We start from the raw sequence: 18,735 nt of genomic DNA, 5'->3' as shown, positions 1-18,735 counted from the left end.
GTCACGGCGCACGTTACGCAGTGTTGACATCTAGTGGCTGAATTTAGAGTTGCTGCATTGACTGATCTAAAGCAAATTGGTGGGATATAAAATAGGGTGGGGGAACTACATAAATGTGAATGAAGGTTTATGGTGCCAGATCCCAGCTTGGGTTCTGATTAAGCTGAAAACCCAGAAGAAGAGGTGGTAATGGCCAGGTTCCCCTCCTTCCTCATACAGAATCTAAAGGAAAAAGAAATGTAAGCTGTAGTTTGCTTAAAATACAGATGTTTTTTGAAATATTTGTTAATGGTTTATTGCATTTCTGAGGTGTTTAAGTGTATTTTTCTATTAGTCTTCTAAAGTCTTTTTTTAACAGTGAAGGATTTTTTTTAAATTTAAAATTGATATGCAAATCACAGAAATTGCTTATTTGTGCAATTTTCAAACGGATTTCCCTGGATAAACAGGGCCCACAAAAAAAAAATACTTTGAAAATTTCTCTCCCTTCCAACCTATGTACTGTGAATAGCATGTGCACTTTTCCTTGTGGGGAAAAGAGGCAGCAGCGAGATTTGTGCAGGCCCAGGAATTGTACATACAGGGATTTCATTTTGAATCCCAGTGTGGGTATTACCCCAATGGCATTGACTCATTTCCCTTTGAAAATCAGCTCTGTGAGAACCCACGGGCCTGCAAGCATTGCTGGGAGTATGAAACTTTCCATCTCCTTTGTATATGCACTGTGCAGTTCTGGTCACCCCATTACAAAAAAGATATAACAGAACTAGAAAAAGTACAGAGAAGGGTAACCAAAATGATAAAGGGGATGGAATGGCTCCCTTATGAAAAAAGGTTATTTATCCTTTCCAGTAGTATTAGGACTAGGGGATACTTCATGAAGCTAACAGGTAGCACTTTTGAAACAAATCGGGAAAAGTATTTTTTTCACATTCAGCGTACACTTAAACTGTAGAATTGGTTGCTGGAGGATGTGATGAAAGCTGTTAGCATAGCTGGGTTTAAAAAGGTTCTAGCCAAGATTCTGGAGCAAACATCTGTAAGCCGTTATTGGTCATGTAGATTTAGAAAACCCACTGCTTATCCCTGGTTATAAGCAATGAGGACTGCACCTAATCTGTGGAATTCTGCTAGGTACTCATGACCTGGATTGGCCACTGTCAGGAACAGGATGCTACTTTTGATGGACCTTTGATCTGACCCAGTATGGCATGTCTTATTTTCTTATTCATGTATATATACAAATAATTAATATATCTAAATATATTTATTCTTGGATGCACTGGGAATTAAGTAGTTGCTACTATTGTGGTAATTCTTATAGCGTGTAATGAATATAAATGATGGAAAACTATGAATGCTGGCCTTTTAAATAGTTTTGGTCGATGTATTTAATAGAAGACAAGAAACAATTAGGTATAGTTTTTTTATGCTTTCAAACATTAATGAGCACTTAACTCTAGTGTTTACATACAGCTTCTTGTTTGTAAATGTGAGCATAGTGTATGTGGTAACATTTATGTTGTCTACTTTCTAGGCAGGAAACAGCCTTTTATCATCAGAAATAGTTGTGTCACAGTCGTAGAAGTAAAGATAAAGGGACACTGGTGTTCCCCAACACTTCATTATAAATATCAGAGAATTAAAAAGTCCACCTTTCAAATACATGTGCCTCATTAATTAAAGTACTATTAAAAAAAAATCAGTTAAGGTCTCATTAGGGTTGTAGGCTGATAAGAGAGTCAGTAGTATCTCTAGTGGCCAATATTCAGCGCTACTTAGCCAGATAAGTACTATGATCCGCGGTGGCTGCGATCTGCGGTTGACACTTAGCCGGATAAGTAATTATCCGGCTAAGTAGTTAGCTGGGTAACTTGTGGGTGAGATGGGACAGATCAGGGAGAAGCTACTTATCTGGTTAACATAGCCAGATAAATAGTGATTTTCTAACTTATCCAGTTAAGTTAACTGAATAAGTTAGACCTGCTCAATGACAGGTCTAAAGTTAGCTGGATAAGACTTGTCCAGCTAACTAATGCTTTCTATGGGGATATTCAGCAATATAGCCATACTGCTGAATATCCTATGTAAGTTAACCGGATAAGTCATATTTGGTTGGCTGACTTAGCTGGCTATGACTGAATATTTACCCTCTTAGAGAATAAAGAGCTACAAGCAAAATAATTGGAAGAAATACATGGCAAGGCTCTTAATATGTCTCTTGATCTGCCTTTTAATATGTGACATTAAAGATGTTTTTAAGGGTTGGTTGTTTGGCATGCCCTAGCATTTATCTTTTTATCTTTCATTTGTTCAGTATCTACATTAACACAGAGGGAGCCATTTGGAGTTATGTGAATGGCTGCTTTATTCTTTTTATATCTGAAATTTTCATGATTTGTTATAGATCAGTGTTTCCCAAATGCCAGTCCTCCACAGTAGTTTTCCCAGTCTGTGCAACAGTGATGATTGGTACATTGAACTGCACCACAGCTTCCTAAAATTATGAAATAAATACATAAAGCCACCCATGGCACGCCGATGCTTGCCAGCTGTCTTACAGGAGCTGAGAGGCAGGCATTACAGCCACAACGGCAACCAGAAATAGAATCCTTGTGCTCTTGTCACAGCCATCTCTAGGCGTGAACCATCGAGGTTTCTCTCTCTTGCCCTTTCCTTGCTGCTGCAGCTTCCATGTGAACCTGTGGAGCCCTAATGCCTGCATTGTTCTCATCAGATTTTGAAATAATGCGGGAGTTCAGACACCAGGGGCTCAGACACTCTGAACACCATACAGTGCCAGCCAGGGAGCTGAACACAGAAGCAATCAGCTGTTCTTCTGTGGGCCAAGGCCAGCAGTGGCAGGGTGAGGAGGAGAAAGGGTAATCTGATTGGAGATCATTGTGGGACATCGGGAATAAAGTTCATTAGTAGAGAATGATTAAAGGGGTGTTGCTGTTAGGAAGGATGAGAATGGACTGGGGGATGAAAAGGTATTGGGCCGGGGTGGGGGTGGGGTTTGTTGAGTAGAGCCTGAGAGGGGAATCAGCTGGGAGGTCTATGTGGTGAGAGAGAACAGGGAAGGGGAGCAGTATGTGAGAGAGATGGGATCTGCACCGGGTGTGTGTATGCCAGATTTGGTGGGAAGTTAGAAAGGGGATAGTGATGCAAGAGGGAGTAGGACCGGAGCAGGGGTCCTGGAACCCCACCTCTAACCCCCAATCCCAAGGATGGTGAAGAATTTACTAAAGTATCAAAACTTCAAGTTATCAAGAGCCTGAGGTTAAGCAGACATTTTATGTAGTTTCTGATTTTAATTCAAGATAAAAACCCCAAACCTCAATGTGTTTCCTGGACAAGCTGAAGTGATAGCTCATGAGATTGATGAGGAAGACTTCAATTTCAGAGTGATCCCCATCCACACATCCTTGCCTGTCCACATTTTTTTAGGAAGGTAGCTAGCCAATCTTTGGCATAGAAAAGGTTGAAAAGCACTTCTGTAGGTGTTAATTTGGTTATTTTTGTTTGGCCTATGTAGCACATTTATTTCATGTATGCATTATTAATCTTGATCAGGTAATTAATAACAGCAGTGTCCAGTGGACCTGTGGGGTAATTTCTTGACATTTAAAGTAGCAGTACTAATAAACCATTTTTTTAAATTGTCCACAGCCAGAATAAATGAGTTGATACTTATGTTTTACATATTACATTTATTTCAGAGTTTGAAATTTTAAACTTCTATTTGACTCTTCCAACTGTTTTAGGTTTAGTTGAATCTGGATGCTATCAATGCAATTGTTAGAGTAAAAATGATGCACAAATTATCAGAACGGTAACTTCAAATGAGGTGTTTTATAAAGTAGGCAGGAATGCACAGATTTTATACCAAATATGAAGGCATGCAAAATCTTTGCCAATTAAAAAATGGTGATTTTAGATTAGGGCTAAAGAATTATTGAACTATTGAGCCAAGGTTCTCCAGCAATCTGCAGTTGACTCAGTTGACTTTGATGAGACTGAATCCGTTTGCTATGACAACTCAAGGAATGAATGCAGAATAACAAAGGATTGTTGGCATTCAGTATGAAATTTTCTACAGAAAGACAAAACCGATGGTTGTCAACATCACAGCAGTTTGCTGTATCATAGTATAATACAGAAATTTAGCTTTAACACAGAATGTACCTTTTCAAGTACATCCAAAGCAAAAAAGCCTGTGAGGGAGTCAATTGGGCTGCTAAATGATAGAGACAAAGGACGATAAGGAAATAGCAGAAAAAACAATGATTTCTTTTCCTCTGTCTTTCCTGAGAAAGATGTCAGGGTTATAGCCACACTGGAAACATTTTTTGATGGTGATTAATCTGTGTTATTATTTGAAATCGGTGTGGAATTAGAGGATGTAATAAATCAGATTGACAGACTAAAATACAACGAATCATTGGGACTAGATGGTATTCATTCTAGAGTTCTGAAGGAAGTCAAACTTGAAATTGCAGACCTCTTTAAGGTGATTTGTAACCTATCATTTAAAATAGCCATGGTATCTCAAGATTGGAGGAGGGAGATGTGACACCAATTTTTAAAAAGGGCTACAGGGAATGATCCAGGAAAGCATAGACCGGTGAGCCTGACATCTGTGCTGGGCAAAATGGTAGAAGCTATTTTTAAAAACAAAATTACTGACAACATAGGCATGTTTTAACGAGAGAGAGTTAACATGGTTTTTCTGAAGGGAACTGCTGCCTTACCAATTTATTAGATTTTTTTAAGGTGTAAATGTGCAGATAAAGATGAGCTAGTTGATTATAGTGTATTTGGATTTTCAGAAGGCATTTGACAAACTCCCCCATGAGACTCCTCAAGAAATTGGCAGGCCATGGGATAGGAGGCAGGATCCTATTGTGGATTTGTAACTAAATAAAAGGAAGCAGAGGATAGGACCAAATGGTCAGTTTTCCAAATGGAGAAAGGTCATTAGTGAAGTGCCCCATGGGGTTTGTACTGGGATTTGTGCTATTTAGTACATTCATAAATGATCTGGAAAAGAGAACAGTGAGTAAGGTAACCACATTTGCAGATGACACACAATTATGTATCATCTGCAAGGACACACAAGGAGCTTGTGAGACTAGGAAACTGGGCATCTAAGTGACTGATACAATTTAATGTGGACATGTGCAAAGTAAATCATACAGAGAAATATAATTCCAATTACAGATACATGAAACTAGGTTCCATATTAGGAGTCAACACTCAGGAAAATGACCTTAGGGTCCTTGTAAATAATACCTTGAAATCTTCAGTTCAGTTTGTAGCAGCACTCAAAGGAATAAAGAATAAAACTGAGAATATCATAATGCCTTTGTATAGGTGTAACCATACCTTATTTTTTATTTATTTAACTCTTTTTCTATACTGACATTCATGATAAGTATCATATCACATCGGTTTACATGGAACAATGGGTGATAACTGTAAAACAAACCATTTAACAAGAAGCAAAGTTACATTAAAACAAGGAGAAATGAACTTGGGGGGGCTGAGGTAGCCGGAAAACAAAGGATAGAGGAGGTAAATAAAAAAACTAACTGGCAGTGGATGTCAAGCAGTAGCTGGGATGACTAGGTGGCATCTTGTAGGTTTCTGAAGGTTATGGGAAGGCTTGAAGGAATAACCAGGTCTTGAGTATTATGTGCAGCTCTGGTCACCCCGTCTTAAAAAAGACATAGCAGGCACAAAAAAAGGTACATAGCAGGGTAACAAAAATGATGAAGGGCATAGAAAAACTTCCTTATGGAGAAAGGTAAACAGATTAGGACTCTTTAGCTTAGAGAAGAGATGAGTGAGAACAGGAGTATCCATACCACCTCATGAGTGAGGTGGTATGGATAAATAGGGGATTGTTATTTACCCATTCAAAAAACACTAGCTCTAGTGAAACACTCCTTGAAACTGGCAACTGTAAGATTTAAAACAAATCATAAAATGTATTTTTGCATTCAGTGCATAATCAAGCTATGGAATTTATTACCAAAATATGTGGTCAAAGCAACTATCATAGTTGCTATCATAGTGGGTATAACATCGCCAAATGGTCCTTGGCTTGCTGGAGAACAGAACAGTCTGTACTCCAGCTCTCCTTACACATACTTTTATTATTTACAAGGTAACATGAACCAATTGGCCTGCTACAACCCAAGAAAGAGATCTAGGCGTTATAGTGGATAACACATTGAAATCGTCGGTTCACTATGCTGCCGCAGTCAAAAAAGCAAACAGAATGTTGGGAATTATTAGAAAGGGAATGGTGAATAAAACAGAAAATGTCATAATGCCTTTGTACACAGTACCTTGAATACTGTGTACAATTCTGGTCGCCGCATCTCGAAAAAGATATAATTGCGATGGAGAAGGTACAGAGAAGGGCTACCAAAATAAGGGGAATAGAACAGCTCCCCTATGAGGAAAGACTAAAGAGGTTAGGACTTTTTAGCTTGGAGAAGAGACGGCTGAGGGGGGGATATGATAGAGGTGTTTAAAATCTTGAGAGGTCTAGAACGGGTAGATGTGAATCGGTTATTTACGCTTTCGGATAATAGAAAGACTAGGGGGCACTCTATGAAGTTAGCATGTGGCACATTTAAAACTAATCGGAGAAAGTTCTTTTTTACTCAACGCACAATTAAACTCTGAAATTTGTTGCCAGAGGATGTGGTTAGTGCAGTTAGTATAACTATGTTTAAAAAAGGATTGGATAAGTTCTTGGAGGAGAAGTCCATTACCTGCTATTAAGTTCACTTAGAGAATAGCCACTGCCATTAGCAATGGTAACATGGAATAGACTTCGTTTTTGGGTACTTGCCAGGTTCTTATGGCCTGGATTGGCCACTGTTGGAAACAGGATGCTGGGCTTGATGGACCCTTGGTCTGACCCAGTATGGCATGTTCTTATGTTTTTACCTCGGCAGTTCTTGAAAAAAACCATATGGCAGTTACAGCAACAACAATAGGTCAGCATTATTGTAGGAGCTATCTTCTCCTTACCAGCATTCAATCAAATCAGTAGGTCAGTGATGTAGCAGGAGATTCCTTTTCCTCATCCTAGAACTCCTTGTTCCCTCTGAGCCTAGCTTCTTAACCCCCCTGTTAAGAGAAACACCCTGGGACTAGAATTTCTCCCTGTGTGACTTAAGGTGGACCAGGCCAGATATTGTAGCTAGTCCTGTAAGGTATTCTGAGGATTTCTATTATACACTCTGTCACATACCCTCCCCCTCAGCCCAGTCTTCTTAGTTTGAGCACCTGCCCTTACCAGGGATACCTCTCACGACAAAAATGACAGGAGTCGAGTGGCATTTTATAGACTAACCAAGTTATTAAAACATGAGCTTTTGAGAACAGAATACCAATTAATAAAAGCAGAAATAATCTTCCTCAACCCTACTCAAAAAATATAAATAACCACCATCTTTTACCTTCAGAAAAAAAGATACAAATGGATGTACTTACAAAATCAATCAAAAATAAGCTAGTGGATTTAAATCAAGCTAATTCCTTCTCAGCTTTTGATTACTGGGACCAGATTGTCAGTGATATAGCTGAAAACCTAAGTCCAATCCAGACCAAAACTATTACAAAAGAAAGAAATACCTCTAAACAAAAGGAACCATAGTACAATGATGATTTAAGATGCACCAAACAGACCCTTAGAAAATTTGAGAAACAATGGTGGAAATGCCTGTCTTCTGAATCTCTAGGAAAATATAGATCTCTCCTACAAAATACCGTGCACTACTTAACACAGCAAAAAAAGATTACTATGCTAAACAGATTCACAAGGTTATATTTAGCTCTAAATTGCTCTTTGAAGTTGTTAAACACTTAATCAAGAACCTGTCTTGCTCCATCTCAAGAAATTATAACTTCTCAAAGGACGCTTGCAATGACTATGCTACTTCTTTTTTTTAGATAAAATAAATAGGTTGAAAATGCAATTCTCCACCTGCTTATCACCAAAAGCACCTGATGAAATACATGGACCAACTAAATGGAACATATTTAAAAGAGTAACAAATCTCAAAATTAGTCAAATCATTACTAAAATTAATCCTGCTATTCACCTTGAAACAAGTACACAGCATTATCACTCTAACAATAGCAACCTTAATTAATCATTCTCTCTCAGAAGGATTTGTTCCTCATGGGGCAAACCATCCTAAAAAAATAAAACCAATCCTAAAAAATAAAACTGGTAGAATTGACGATTGGGACAACTACCGTCCAATATCTGATTTGTCTTTTCTCTCAAAAGTACTTGAAAAAGCAGTGTTATCTCAACTTGTAAATCATTTGGAAGACCAAGATATTCTCTACCCAAACCAATTTGAATTTAGGAAACATCGCTCAACTGAGACTTTGCTCATCTCATTAATGGACTCTGTACTGCATGGGTTTGATGCTGGTGAATCTTATTTTCTTGTGCTAATTGATTGAACAGCCGCCTTCGACACTGGACAATACTCTGTTATGCCATCAACTGAGCAGCATTGGGATTGACAGTAGCATTCTCAAATGGTTCTCTTCCTTTTTTTTTTTATCTAATTGGACTTTCCAAATCAAATTGGGCAATCACATGTCCGATACCTTCTATATTGATAGAGGTGTCCCTCGAGGTTCAGCACTTTCAGCAACACTAGTCAACATTTATTACTGGCGGAGTTAGGAATTACCTACTTGTATGATTCTCCAAATCGTTTGAAAATACGGCATTGACACTCTCAACCAATATGAAAGCATCACAGAAAGAACTATCTAAACGTAAACTAAAATTAAACACTAAAAAACTGAAATCATTTGGTTGAGTAGAAATCCTTCTATAGTTAAACCTCCACTTCTAGACCTAAGTAATTTTCACATTACCCACTCAGATCAAGTACGGGACTTAGGTATCCAGATAGATGAAAACCTTTCATGAAAATGCAAATAAATAAAATAATTAAAGCAGGCTATGCCAAGTTGCGTATATTTCATCCGTATAAATCATTAACTGTCGAGGACTTCCGCACTGTTTTACAAACTCTTAAATTTCTCAAACATAGACTTCTGTAACTCCCTGATACTTGGCCTCCCAGCATGTCTCTTAAAACCATTACAGCTTGTGATGTCTAAATATCACAAGTGCAATAAATTTTATGCACATTGCGGTAAATTATCTATGCGAAGCGCTAAAATAGCATGCATTGCAGTAACTCAAATATTATCCTAACCATGCCCCTTTTTATCACAGGCGTTATTCATGAGAAATGTATAGCAAAATGATGAATCTAGACCTAAGTTTGTACCCGTGCAATGGAGGGTAAAGTGACTAACCCTTGGTAACAAGGAACAGCAGTGGAATTTGAACCCTGGTTTCTCTGGTTCATAGTCTACTGCTCTAACCACTAGGCTACTCCTCCACTCCATCTTTGCTTTCATCGTGGTTTTCTTCAGCCCAATGGGGGATGGGGACACCATGGGCACTTTATCACTGCACCACTGCAGTTTTCTTTAGTTCTGCCCATACATGGTCTTCAGGTTTGCAGTGAAAGTAGGAGGATTGCAGCCTTCTTGGGCCACTTCCTTCTCCTTAGCTGTCAGCACCTGATGATGTCATTTAAGCACTGGCAGCCGAGGAGGTGAAAACAACCAAAGATCCTATAAGGCCACAATACTGTTCTTTCAGTTAGGTAAATAAGAGGATTGGGGTGGGACCAGATCAGCAGCATGAAAATTTTGGGGGGGCCATGGTCCCCAATGACCCCCCCCCCTCCCCATTGCAATGCCTATGTTAATGAACATGTGGATAATGGTGAGCCTGTGGATATAATATATTTGGATTTTCAGAAGGTGTTTGACAAAGTCTTCCATGAGAAACTCCTAAGAAAATTAAAAAGTCACAGGATAAGAGATAATGTCCTATTGTAGATTGCAAACTGGTTAAAAGATTGGAAACAGAGAATTAGGACATAGAAACATAGAAATGACGGCAGAAGAAGACCAAATGGCCCATCAAGTCTGCCCAGCAAGCTACGCACTTTATCCATTTCTTTTTCCCTTTTTCTCTCTCCCACCTGTTACTATTGGCTTCCAGTACCCTCCAGCCCTAATTCCCCTCCACCCAATTTAGAGAGCAGCTCTGTATCTGCATCCAAGTGACATCCAGCTCAATTAGGGGTAGCAACTGCTGTAACAAGCAGGCCTCCCCCTTACCCCATACTCTTACCCACCCCTAAATGGTTAGTTTTCTCAATGGTGAAAGGTAAACAGTGGAGTGCCATAGGGATCTGTACTGGCATTGGTACTTTTTAATATATTTATAAGTAATCTGGAAAGGGGACAGTGAGTGAGGTGATTGAATGTGTGACAATACAAAATTGTTCCGAGTTGTTAAATCATATGCGGATTGCAAAAAATTGCAGGAAGACTTTGCAAGACAGGAAGACTGGGCATTCAAATGGCGGTTGAAATATAAAGTGGACAAATGCAAAGTGATTCCCATAGGAAAAAGTAACCCATGTTGTAGTTATACAATGTTAGCCTCCATTTTAGGAGTTATCACCCAGGAAAAGGATCTGGGTATCATCGTGGATAATACTTTGAAATCCTCAGCTCAGTGTGTGGCAGCAGTCAAATAAACAGAATGTTAGGAATTATTAGGGAAGGAATGGAAAATAAAATGTAGAATATCATAATACCTTTATATCACTCCATGGAGGGAGTGCACCTAGAATACTGTGTGTGATTCTGATTGCTGCATCTCAAAAAAGATATGGTTGCACTGGAATGGGTACAGAGAAGGACAACCAAAATGATAAAAAGGATGGAATGGCTCCCTTAGGGCGAAATGATAAAAAGGTTAGGGCTGTTCAGCTGGAGAAGAATCAGCTGAGGGGGAAATATAATAAAGGTTTATAAAATCCTGAGTGGAATATAATGGATAAATGTAAATCGGTTATTTACTCTTTCAAAAAATACAAAGATGGGAACATTTCATGTAGTTAGCAAATAGCACATTTAAAACAAATTAGAGAAAATTGTTTTTCAATCAAGGCACAATTAAGCTCTGGAATTCATTGCCAGAAGATGTGGTTAATGCAGATAGCTTTAGTGGATTTAAAACAAGTTTGGACAAGTTCCTGGAACAGAGGTCCATAAACCATATAAACTTTGAGAAAACCACTACTTATGGCTGGGCATTGGCAGCGGGAGATCTATCTACTGTTTGCGATCTTGCCAATTACTTGTGACCCCGATTGGCCACTGTTGGAAACAGAATACTGGGCTTGAAGAACCCTTGGTCTGACAGGTATGACAATTCTTATGTTATACACAAATACTCTGATCCTCCAAAAATATTGTTAATTAAATGTGACTGTCATAATATGTATCATCAATAGAATGCTTTCACAATTCTTTGTTCTCTGCCTTACTTATAATTCATGGGTCACTTCAGCACCCTAAATAATTTTTATAATTTTTACTTTGGAATTAAAAATGTTCACTTATCTTGATTTGATTTCTTAGTATCTCAGAATCGCATCTGCAGTGCCACAAAATTTTTGATTCTGCTCATATTGTCACGACACAGGTTCATGTTTCAGACGCTGATGTCCTTCTTCAAGGTATGGTCACCTATATTCCTGAAAAGACAGTCACACAAGCTGACTCATAATCTATTTGTAACACATATCGCTAAAAAATCAAAGAAAATACATATTGATTCCATGCAGCATTTTGGCATGGAATCTTCCAGGATATAATTTCAAAACATTATGACATCACTTCCTTTATATACGATACAGTTGTCAATCGAGTTACATTAATGGGTGCCACTCAATTTAAAGATTACCAATCAATCTCATTATTTAGCCCACTTGGAGCAATGGTATTCAAGTAAAAGATCCAAAAACTATTCTCTGAAACTCAAACATCTTTTTTCTCCACCCCATGGATTTTTATTAACGTTCTCCAATACCCACCTTTTCAAATCTCAAATAGATTATAGGTAACCTTGTGTGAATGTCTTTTCAGGAATATAAGTGACCATACCCTGAGGAACGACATCAGCATCTGAAACACAGATCCATGTTGGGACTATATGGTTAGATACAAAAATGTCATGGCATTTCTAGGATGCATGCGATTCCTACACCCGAAGGAGCCAATTTAATAAGGTGCGCTGAAGCTGCCGCGGGTTTGTGCGCACTTGTACGCAACTTTATATGTGCATTTTCCCACACAAAGCCCTGTATGGGGGATGTAATAAGGGTTTTGTGTGCGGGGAAAAAAGTGCGTATGAACACGCTCACAGATCTGCGGTTTTTCCTGCGCGAATGCATGCTAATGGCATGCAAAGGAGGCGATTAGCTAATCATAGGCAATGCAAGGAGCCGTGCTAGTGTGGGTATTTTACCGCCATGGTCAGGGCACGTGTTAAGTGTCAGCGCTGACTTGGGGGGGGCCTATGTCGGCGTCAAAGCGTCCTGAAAACCACCTAGCTGAGCACCTATCTTGGTGTCCGAGTGGCCAACTTAGCTAGGCGCTTTTCTGGGTGTCGGAACGTATAGATTCATGACCAAGTAAGCGCCTAGCTCAGCACCCGAGCGGCAACGGTAACTAGGTGCCCAAAAAGGCTAGGTGCTTTACTGGGTCACGAATATATGCCGTCGAGAGCCCAGAAAGGCGCCATTGCCGTTTGGGTGCTGAGCTAGGCGCTTACTTGGTCGCACCCGAGCGGCAATGGTAGGCGCCTTTCTGGGCTCCCAATTGTGCAGATATGCGAGCAACTAAGCACCTAGCTATGTGCCCAAACGGCAAGGTATGCTAGGCGCCTTTCTGGGCTCCCGATCTTGCAGATTTTTCTGCCACGAATAGAGCACGAGCGGCCTGATAAGTGCCTGGATAAACGCTTATCCTGGCTTCCATGTGGCCAGCTTTTCACGGCGTCCGAGGTAGGTGCTTCCCTGGGCGGACAGATACACAGCCAGAAGAGTTGCAAGATTGTTCTGAATTATCACGCATGAAAATATTTGCCATTTGCTCGCTCACTCGCTTTTATGCACGGATTATCGGCTCGGGTTTTGAGCGCTGATGCGGCCGCTTATTACATAGCCCCGTATCACACTTAGGTACGCGCATTTTTCGGTAAGTGCGCAGATTTCTGTGTGCAAGTCATTTGCATAATTTCTTTTTTTTAATATCCCACAGAAGCGGCAGCTTCCGCCGCACGTGTGATCAAAACCCGCACATATAACGAACGCCTGTTTTGCCGTGGGTCTTATTACATTCGTCCCTAAGATATTAATTCAAGATAAGTGAACATTTTTATTTGCAAAGTAATAATTATAAAAATTATTTAGGGTGCTAAAGTGACTCATGATTATATGTAAGGCAGAGAACAGAAAATTGTGAAAGTATTCTATTGATAATGCCTATTATGAAGGTCACATTTAATTAATAATGATATTTTTGGTGGATCAGGAGTAGTTATTGTATATATTACACATCCTTTTACTGACCACATCAGAGAAGGAAGGTTCCTATTTTTGTTGGGCACAAACAATTCTTATGTTGCATTCAGGCATTGCAGTGACCATTCTCAGCCAGAATCCTGCAGTCCTGGACCCTAAATCTAGCCACAAAGTATCACCATTGTACAGTGACTATGACTCCCTCCCCCGAGAGCTGTAAACCGTTTCCGCAGCATCTCCAGTCCCAGCCAATCCAAGAAGTTGAAAACCTGAGCCACTACACCAGCCTACCTTTTTTTTTTTTTATCAGTTTTTAATATTATTGTATATGCACTTTAACAGCTTTCTGTTACTTTAATCCTGCTTCTGCAAGCTAGTTTCATTTTCCAGAAAGCTTTGACATACGATCCTTTGTTTTGTTTTGTCCTGGAAGTTTCCTCCTGCTCCTTTAGACTTCCAGCTCAAACGGAACTGGCATCTTGAGCCACAGTACCCATGAGCCTTCATTCAAAACTAGCCAGAGGTTTTGCCCTCTATTTTATATTGTCTTCCCAACTTACTTAGCCAAGCCAACAATCCTCAGCTGGGACTACACACCAGGTCTCCTTCCAGAACTCTGCAACCATGGGCCCTAACTCCAACCACTAGTTGTTTTCATTGTGTGATGATTGGGACTCCCACACTCCCAGTAATTGTGAGTGCTGCTTCTGCAGCATCTCCAGTCTTGACCAACCTTAGGAACAAAATACCTGACCCAAGAATGAAACCCAGATCCTCTGTTTGGCCACCAGCCAGTCAAGACAATTATTTAATCAGTCTGCAATATTCCTGTATGGAGAGAAAAGTTGGATTGAAGTTCTTTGCAGAGCACAGTTATGACTATAAGTTTGTGGAACATCCTTGCTATTTATATTGTGTCATAGAAATAAAACAGTCTAGTTTTTAATTGGCTCTATTTGAGCACTTGGGTGCTTGAAGTGATTCTGTCTTCTGCTTTATAAGGCACAAGTTACCAAAAGCATATTTAAATGATTTATATTTTTGCTTGATTGATATCTTGGCACCAGGAGTTTGACTTTCTGCACAAAGCTTATAATGAACTTTGGATTAAAAAAGGACTACTGTTAATTCTGTCTGGATACATTGATGCAAACAACAGTTATTATAGCTATATCTTATGGTAACTTATAGGTATTCATTTTTATCATTTCTTAAACTCAAATTATCAAGGATATATAGTAGATGGAGATGCTGTTTATATTACATGGATGCAAGAAAAGAGATTTATAGAAATAATGCATTGAAATATAAAATCAGTAAACATAACATAGTAAATGACAGTAGTTAAAGACCAAAATGGTGCATCCAATCTACCCAGCAAGGTGTTTAGAGTTGCAAATAGTACTAATGTAACACTTTTATAAATATGTGCCTGTGTGTTCTAATTGAACCTTACTGTTTGTTTTGTAGGAAGTTATTCCTCTCTTACCACAGTCGCCTTTAAAAGAAACACCACCAAAAGCATTCCACCAGTACAGCAACAACACCTCCATGTTAGATGTACATTGCCTTCCTCATCTACAAGAAAAGGTTTCCTCACCTACATCCCCACCTATCAATTTTCCCCCTGCTTCTTTTGAAGCAACCAAAGTGGAATCAAAGCCAGATGAACTAAAGGTAACAGTGAAATTAAAGCCCAGGTTAAGAGCAGTTCACAGTAATCCTGATGACTCTCGTCCTTTAAATAAGAAATGGAAAGGGATGAAGTGGAAAAAATGGAGCATTCAGATTGTGATTCCTAAGGGAACATTTAAACCTCAGTGTGAAGATGAAATAGATGAATTTCTCAAAAAACTGGGCACATCTCTGAAACCTGACCCCATACCAAAAGATTATAGAAAGTGTTGCTTCTGTCATGAAGAAGGTGATGGACTAACAGATGGATCAGCAAGGCTTCTTAATCTTGATCTAGATCTTTGGGTCCATTTGAATTGTGCGCTTTGGTCTACTGAAGTCTACGAGACACAAGCTGGTGCCTTAATAAATGTGGAACTAGCATTACGAAGAGGACTGCAAATGAAATGTGTGTTTTGTCACAAAATGGGTGCCACCAGCGGTTGCCACAGGTTGAGATGCACCAATATTTACCACTTTACCTGCGCCATTAAAGCACAATGTATGTTCTTTAAAGACAAAACCATGCTTTGCCCCATGCACAAGCCAAAGGGAGCTCATGAGCAAGAACTCACTTATTTTGCAGTCTTTCGGAGGGTTTACGTTCAGCGTGATGAGGTACGACAGATTGCCAGCATAGTGCAACGTGGAGAACGTGATCATACTTTTCGAGTAGGAAGCCTCATTTTCCACACCATTGGCCAGCTTCTGCCACAACAGATGCAAGCTTTTCATTCTTCAACAGCTCTCTTTCCAGTTGGTTATGAAGCCAGTCGGTTGTACTGGAGTATGCGCTATGCCAACAAACGCTGTCGATATCTTTGTTCCATTGAAGAAAAGGATAATGTTCCAGTATTTGTGATCAGAGTTATTGAGCAGGGTCATGAAGATCTGGTTCTCTGTGATGCAACACCTAAAGGTACTGACAATGCAAAATGTTGTTCTTACTAGAGATTTTTTCTTATACTGTGAATATTATTTTCTGAATGGATATTTTTTTTTAATGTGGTCTTTGTTTAATGTTATGTAAACATCTGACAGTTTTTTCTTCAAGCCCCATAGTCTGAATACATTTTGCCTTTTTGGAAGGTAATTTTTAAAAGGATTTACCTGCATAAACCCTGGTTCTATGCAAGTAAATGGCCCTTAAAAACTCCCTGAATGGTTTTGTGAATAAAAGTATACACACAAGCGATTTTTGCACATATATTTGCGCACAACACAGAGTCATAATAGGGGATGACTTTGGGGCAGGGACATAATTTAGGAACACATTTGATTTTCAAATGTATGTGGGTAAATATACAAGCACAGGATTACACTGGCTCCAGAGCAGATGTAACCTTTGTCAATACTGGTTCTGTGCACACCAGTGAATTTTCAAATTAGATTGATGTGCATAAATCCACATTGAAAATTTCTGATAAAGTCTGCAAAACAAAAGTACCTGCAGACTTTGGCCAGTATGGGCTGTATTAAAATTACCCTCTTTATGGGATAATTTGTATAAACTTGTTTAATGTCAAATTCCAAAAATTATCGACCTCTTAAAGTTACCATTTTTGTGTCAGGAATGCTAAATCTTTCTGCAAACTCAGGGCCTTATTTTCTAAGGCTATCGCATGCTTGTGCTACCAGCGCAAGCGTGCGATAGCTAGAAAGCTTAGCGTAGGCCTGCACTAGCTACATCAGGGCGGAGTCGGCCCCAGAAGAGGAGGAGTCTGGGTGTCACAGGGGCCGACTCCGCAAAGATGGTGCCGACAGCGAAAAGGTAAGGAGCCTTTTCGCTGCCTATTTCGTGCCTAATAACTACACCTTTTATGGTGTAGTTATTTGGCGCAATGCCGGCAGCGATCATACCGCGGCGGTGCGATCGCTGCCGGCTAGCGCAGGACCGCCCCCTGTTAGCGCCGGGATTCACTAAGCCTTGCGGCATTAGTGAATCCAGGCCTCAGTTCTTTCACTCTTTGACCGTCCCTTCTCTTCCCCTTGCTTTTCATTTTGCCGTTATTGAGCTTATTCAGAGTTTAGTTTTGTTCTAAATTTTGTGAAATGTAGATTAGTTTTAGTTTGATTTTACTTTATTTTTAGTTGGATTGTTTTTCAGTATTAGTACCAATTTAAAAAGAAATTTAAAAATGCTGGGATTTAGCTAGCGATAGTGTGCTATGATCCTTAAGTGCTACAAGTAGGTCTTGTTTTCAGGATTTCCCCTATGAATATTCAGAGGTTATATTTGCAAATATTTGGTCAAAGTTTTAACCTGATTTGTATAAACTAGCTATAGTTGTGCTCATGTTTACATACCCCTGGCAGAATTTGTAAGATGTGAGTCTTTTAAGAAAACATGAGTGAACAGACAAAATACATCTGTTTAATGTTTTTCAAATTAAGCTATAATGCATCGCAGAATAGCACAATAATTAAACCTTAGCAATAAAGGAAATAATAAAATGGACCTGTTCAAAGGTTTGCCTACCTTTAGTTCTTAATATCGTATATTGCCCCCTTTTGCATCAATGATGGCTTTCGGTCTTTTGTGATAGCTGTTAATGAGGCCCTTTACTTTCTCATATGATAACGCTGCCCATTCCTCTTGGCAAAAAGATTCCACATCCTGTTAATTCTTTGCTTGTCTAGAATGAACTGCAAGTTTGAGTTCTCCCCAAAGTGGCTCGGTGTTGTTGAGGTCAGGAGACTCTGATGGCCACCAGAACCTTCACTGTCTTCTGCTGCAGCCACTAAAGGGTCGACTTGGCCTTATGTTTCAGATCATTGTCATGTTGGAAAATCCAAGTTCACCCCATGCGCAGCTTCCTGGCTGATGAATGCAAATTCTCCTTCAGTATTTTCTGATAAGATGCATTCATCCTGCTATCAATTTTGACTAAATTCCCTGTGCTGCTATAGCTCACAGCCCCGAAACAGCAAAGATCAACCTCAATGCTTCACGGTAGGGATGGTGTGCTTCTCTTCATGGGCTTTGTTGACTCCTCTCCAAACATAGCATTTATGGTTATGACCATAAAGTTCAATTTTGGTCTCTTCTCTCCAAATTATATTTTTTACAGTAGTTGTGAGGCTTCTCTAGGTGCTCTAAGTGGACTGTTTTATGGTGTTGGTACAGCAGTGACTTTTTTCTGGCAACTGTACCATTTAGCCCATTTTTGTTCCAGTATCTCCTTATTGTGCATGCTGAAACACCCACACCCACTTTGTTTCAGTAGAAGTTGCTTTGGGTTTTTCTTTGTATCCTGAAAAAGTTTCCTTGCAGTTCTGTCTGAAGTCTTTCTTGGTATACCTATCTTGGTATTAATGAACCCATAATTTTTCTTGATCAGAGTTTGAACAATACTGATTGGTATTTTCAAATATTCAAATTTTTTTTATATCCTTTTCCTGATTTATAAAGTTGAACTACATTTACTCACAGATCGTTTGACAGTTCTTTTGTTTTCCCCATGCTTCATTAACCACCAAAGTCAATTCAGCCCTGGATGAAATGCATAAGGGTTTCTCAAGAGCTAAGAAACTCAATGACTATTTA

At 39.4% G+C, this 18,735-nt stretch overlaps 1 protein-coding gene across 8 annotated transcripts in view; it reads left to right on the top strand.

The window, feature by feature from the left end:
- Window positions 1–18,735, top strand: part of KMT2C (lysine methyltransferase 2C) — a 979,844-nt gene that overhangs the window by 895,875 nt on the left and 65,234 nt on the right. For all 8 annotated transcript variants that reach the window (XM_029588444.1, XM_029588443.1, XM_029588442.1 and 5 more), the window contains one exon: window positions 14,985–16,107. In XM_029588444.1, the coding sequence (XP_029444304.1) occupies window positions 14,985–16,107 (1,123 nt within the window). The remainder of the gene's footprint in view (window positions 1–14,984; window positions 16,108–18,735) is intronic.

This window comes from Rhinatrema bivittatum, chromosome 2 (assembly GCF_901001135.1).
Source record: "Rhinatrema bivittatum chromosome 2, aRhiBiv1.1, whole genome shotgun sequence".
Taxonomy (NCBI): domain Eukaryota; kingdom Metazoa; phylum Chordata; class Amphibia; order Gymnophiona; family Rhinatrematidae; genus Rhinatrema; species Rhinatrema bivittatum.
This window is presented reverse-complemented; position numbering and strand designations above follow the sequence as displayed.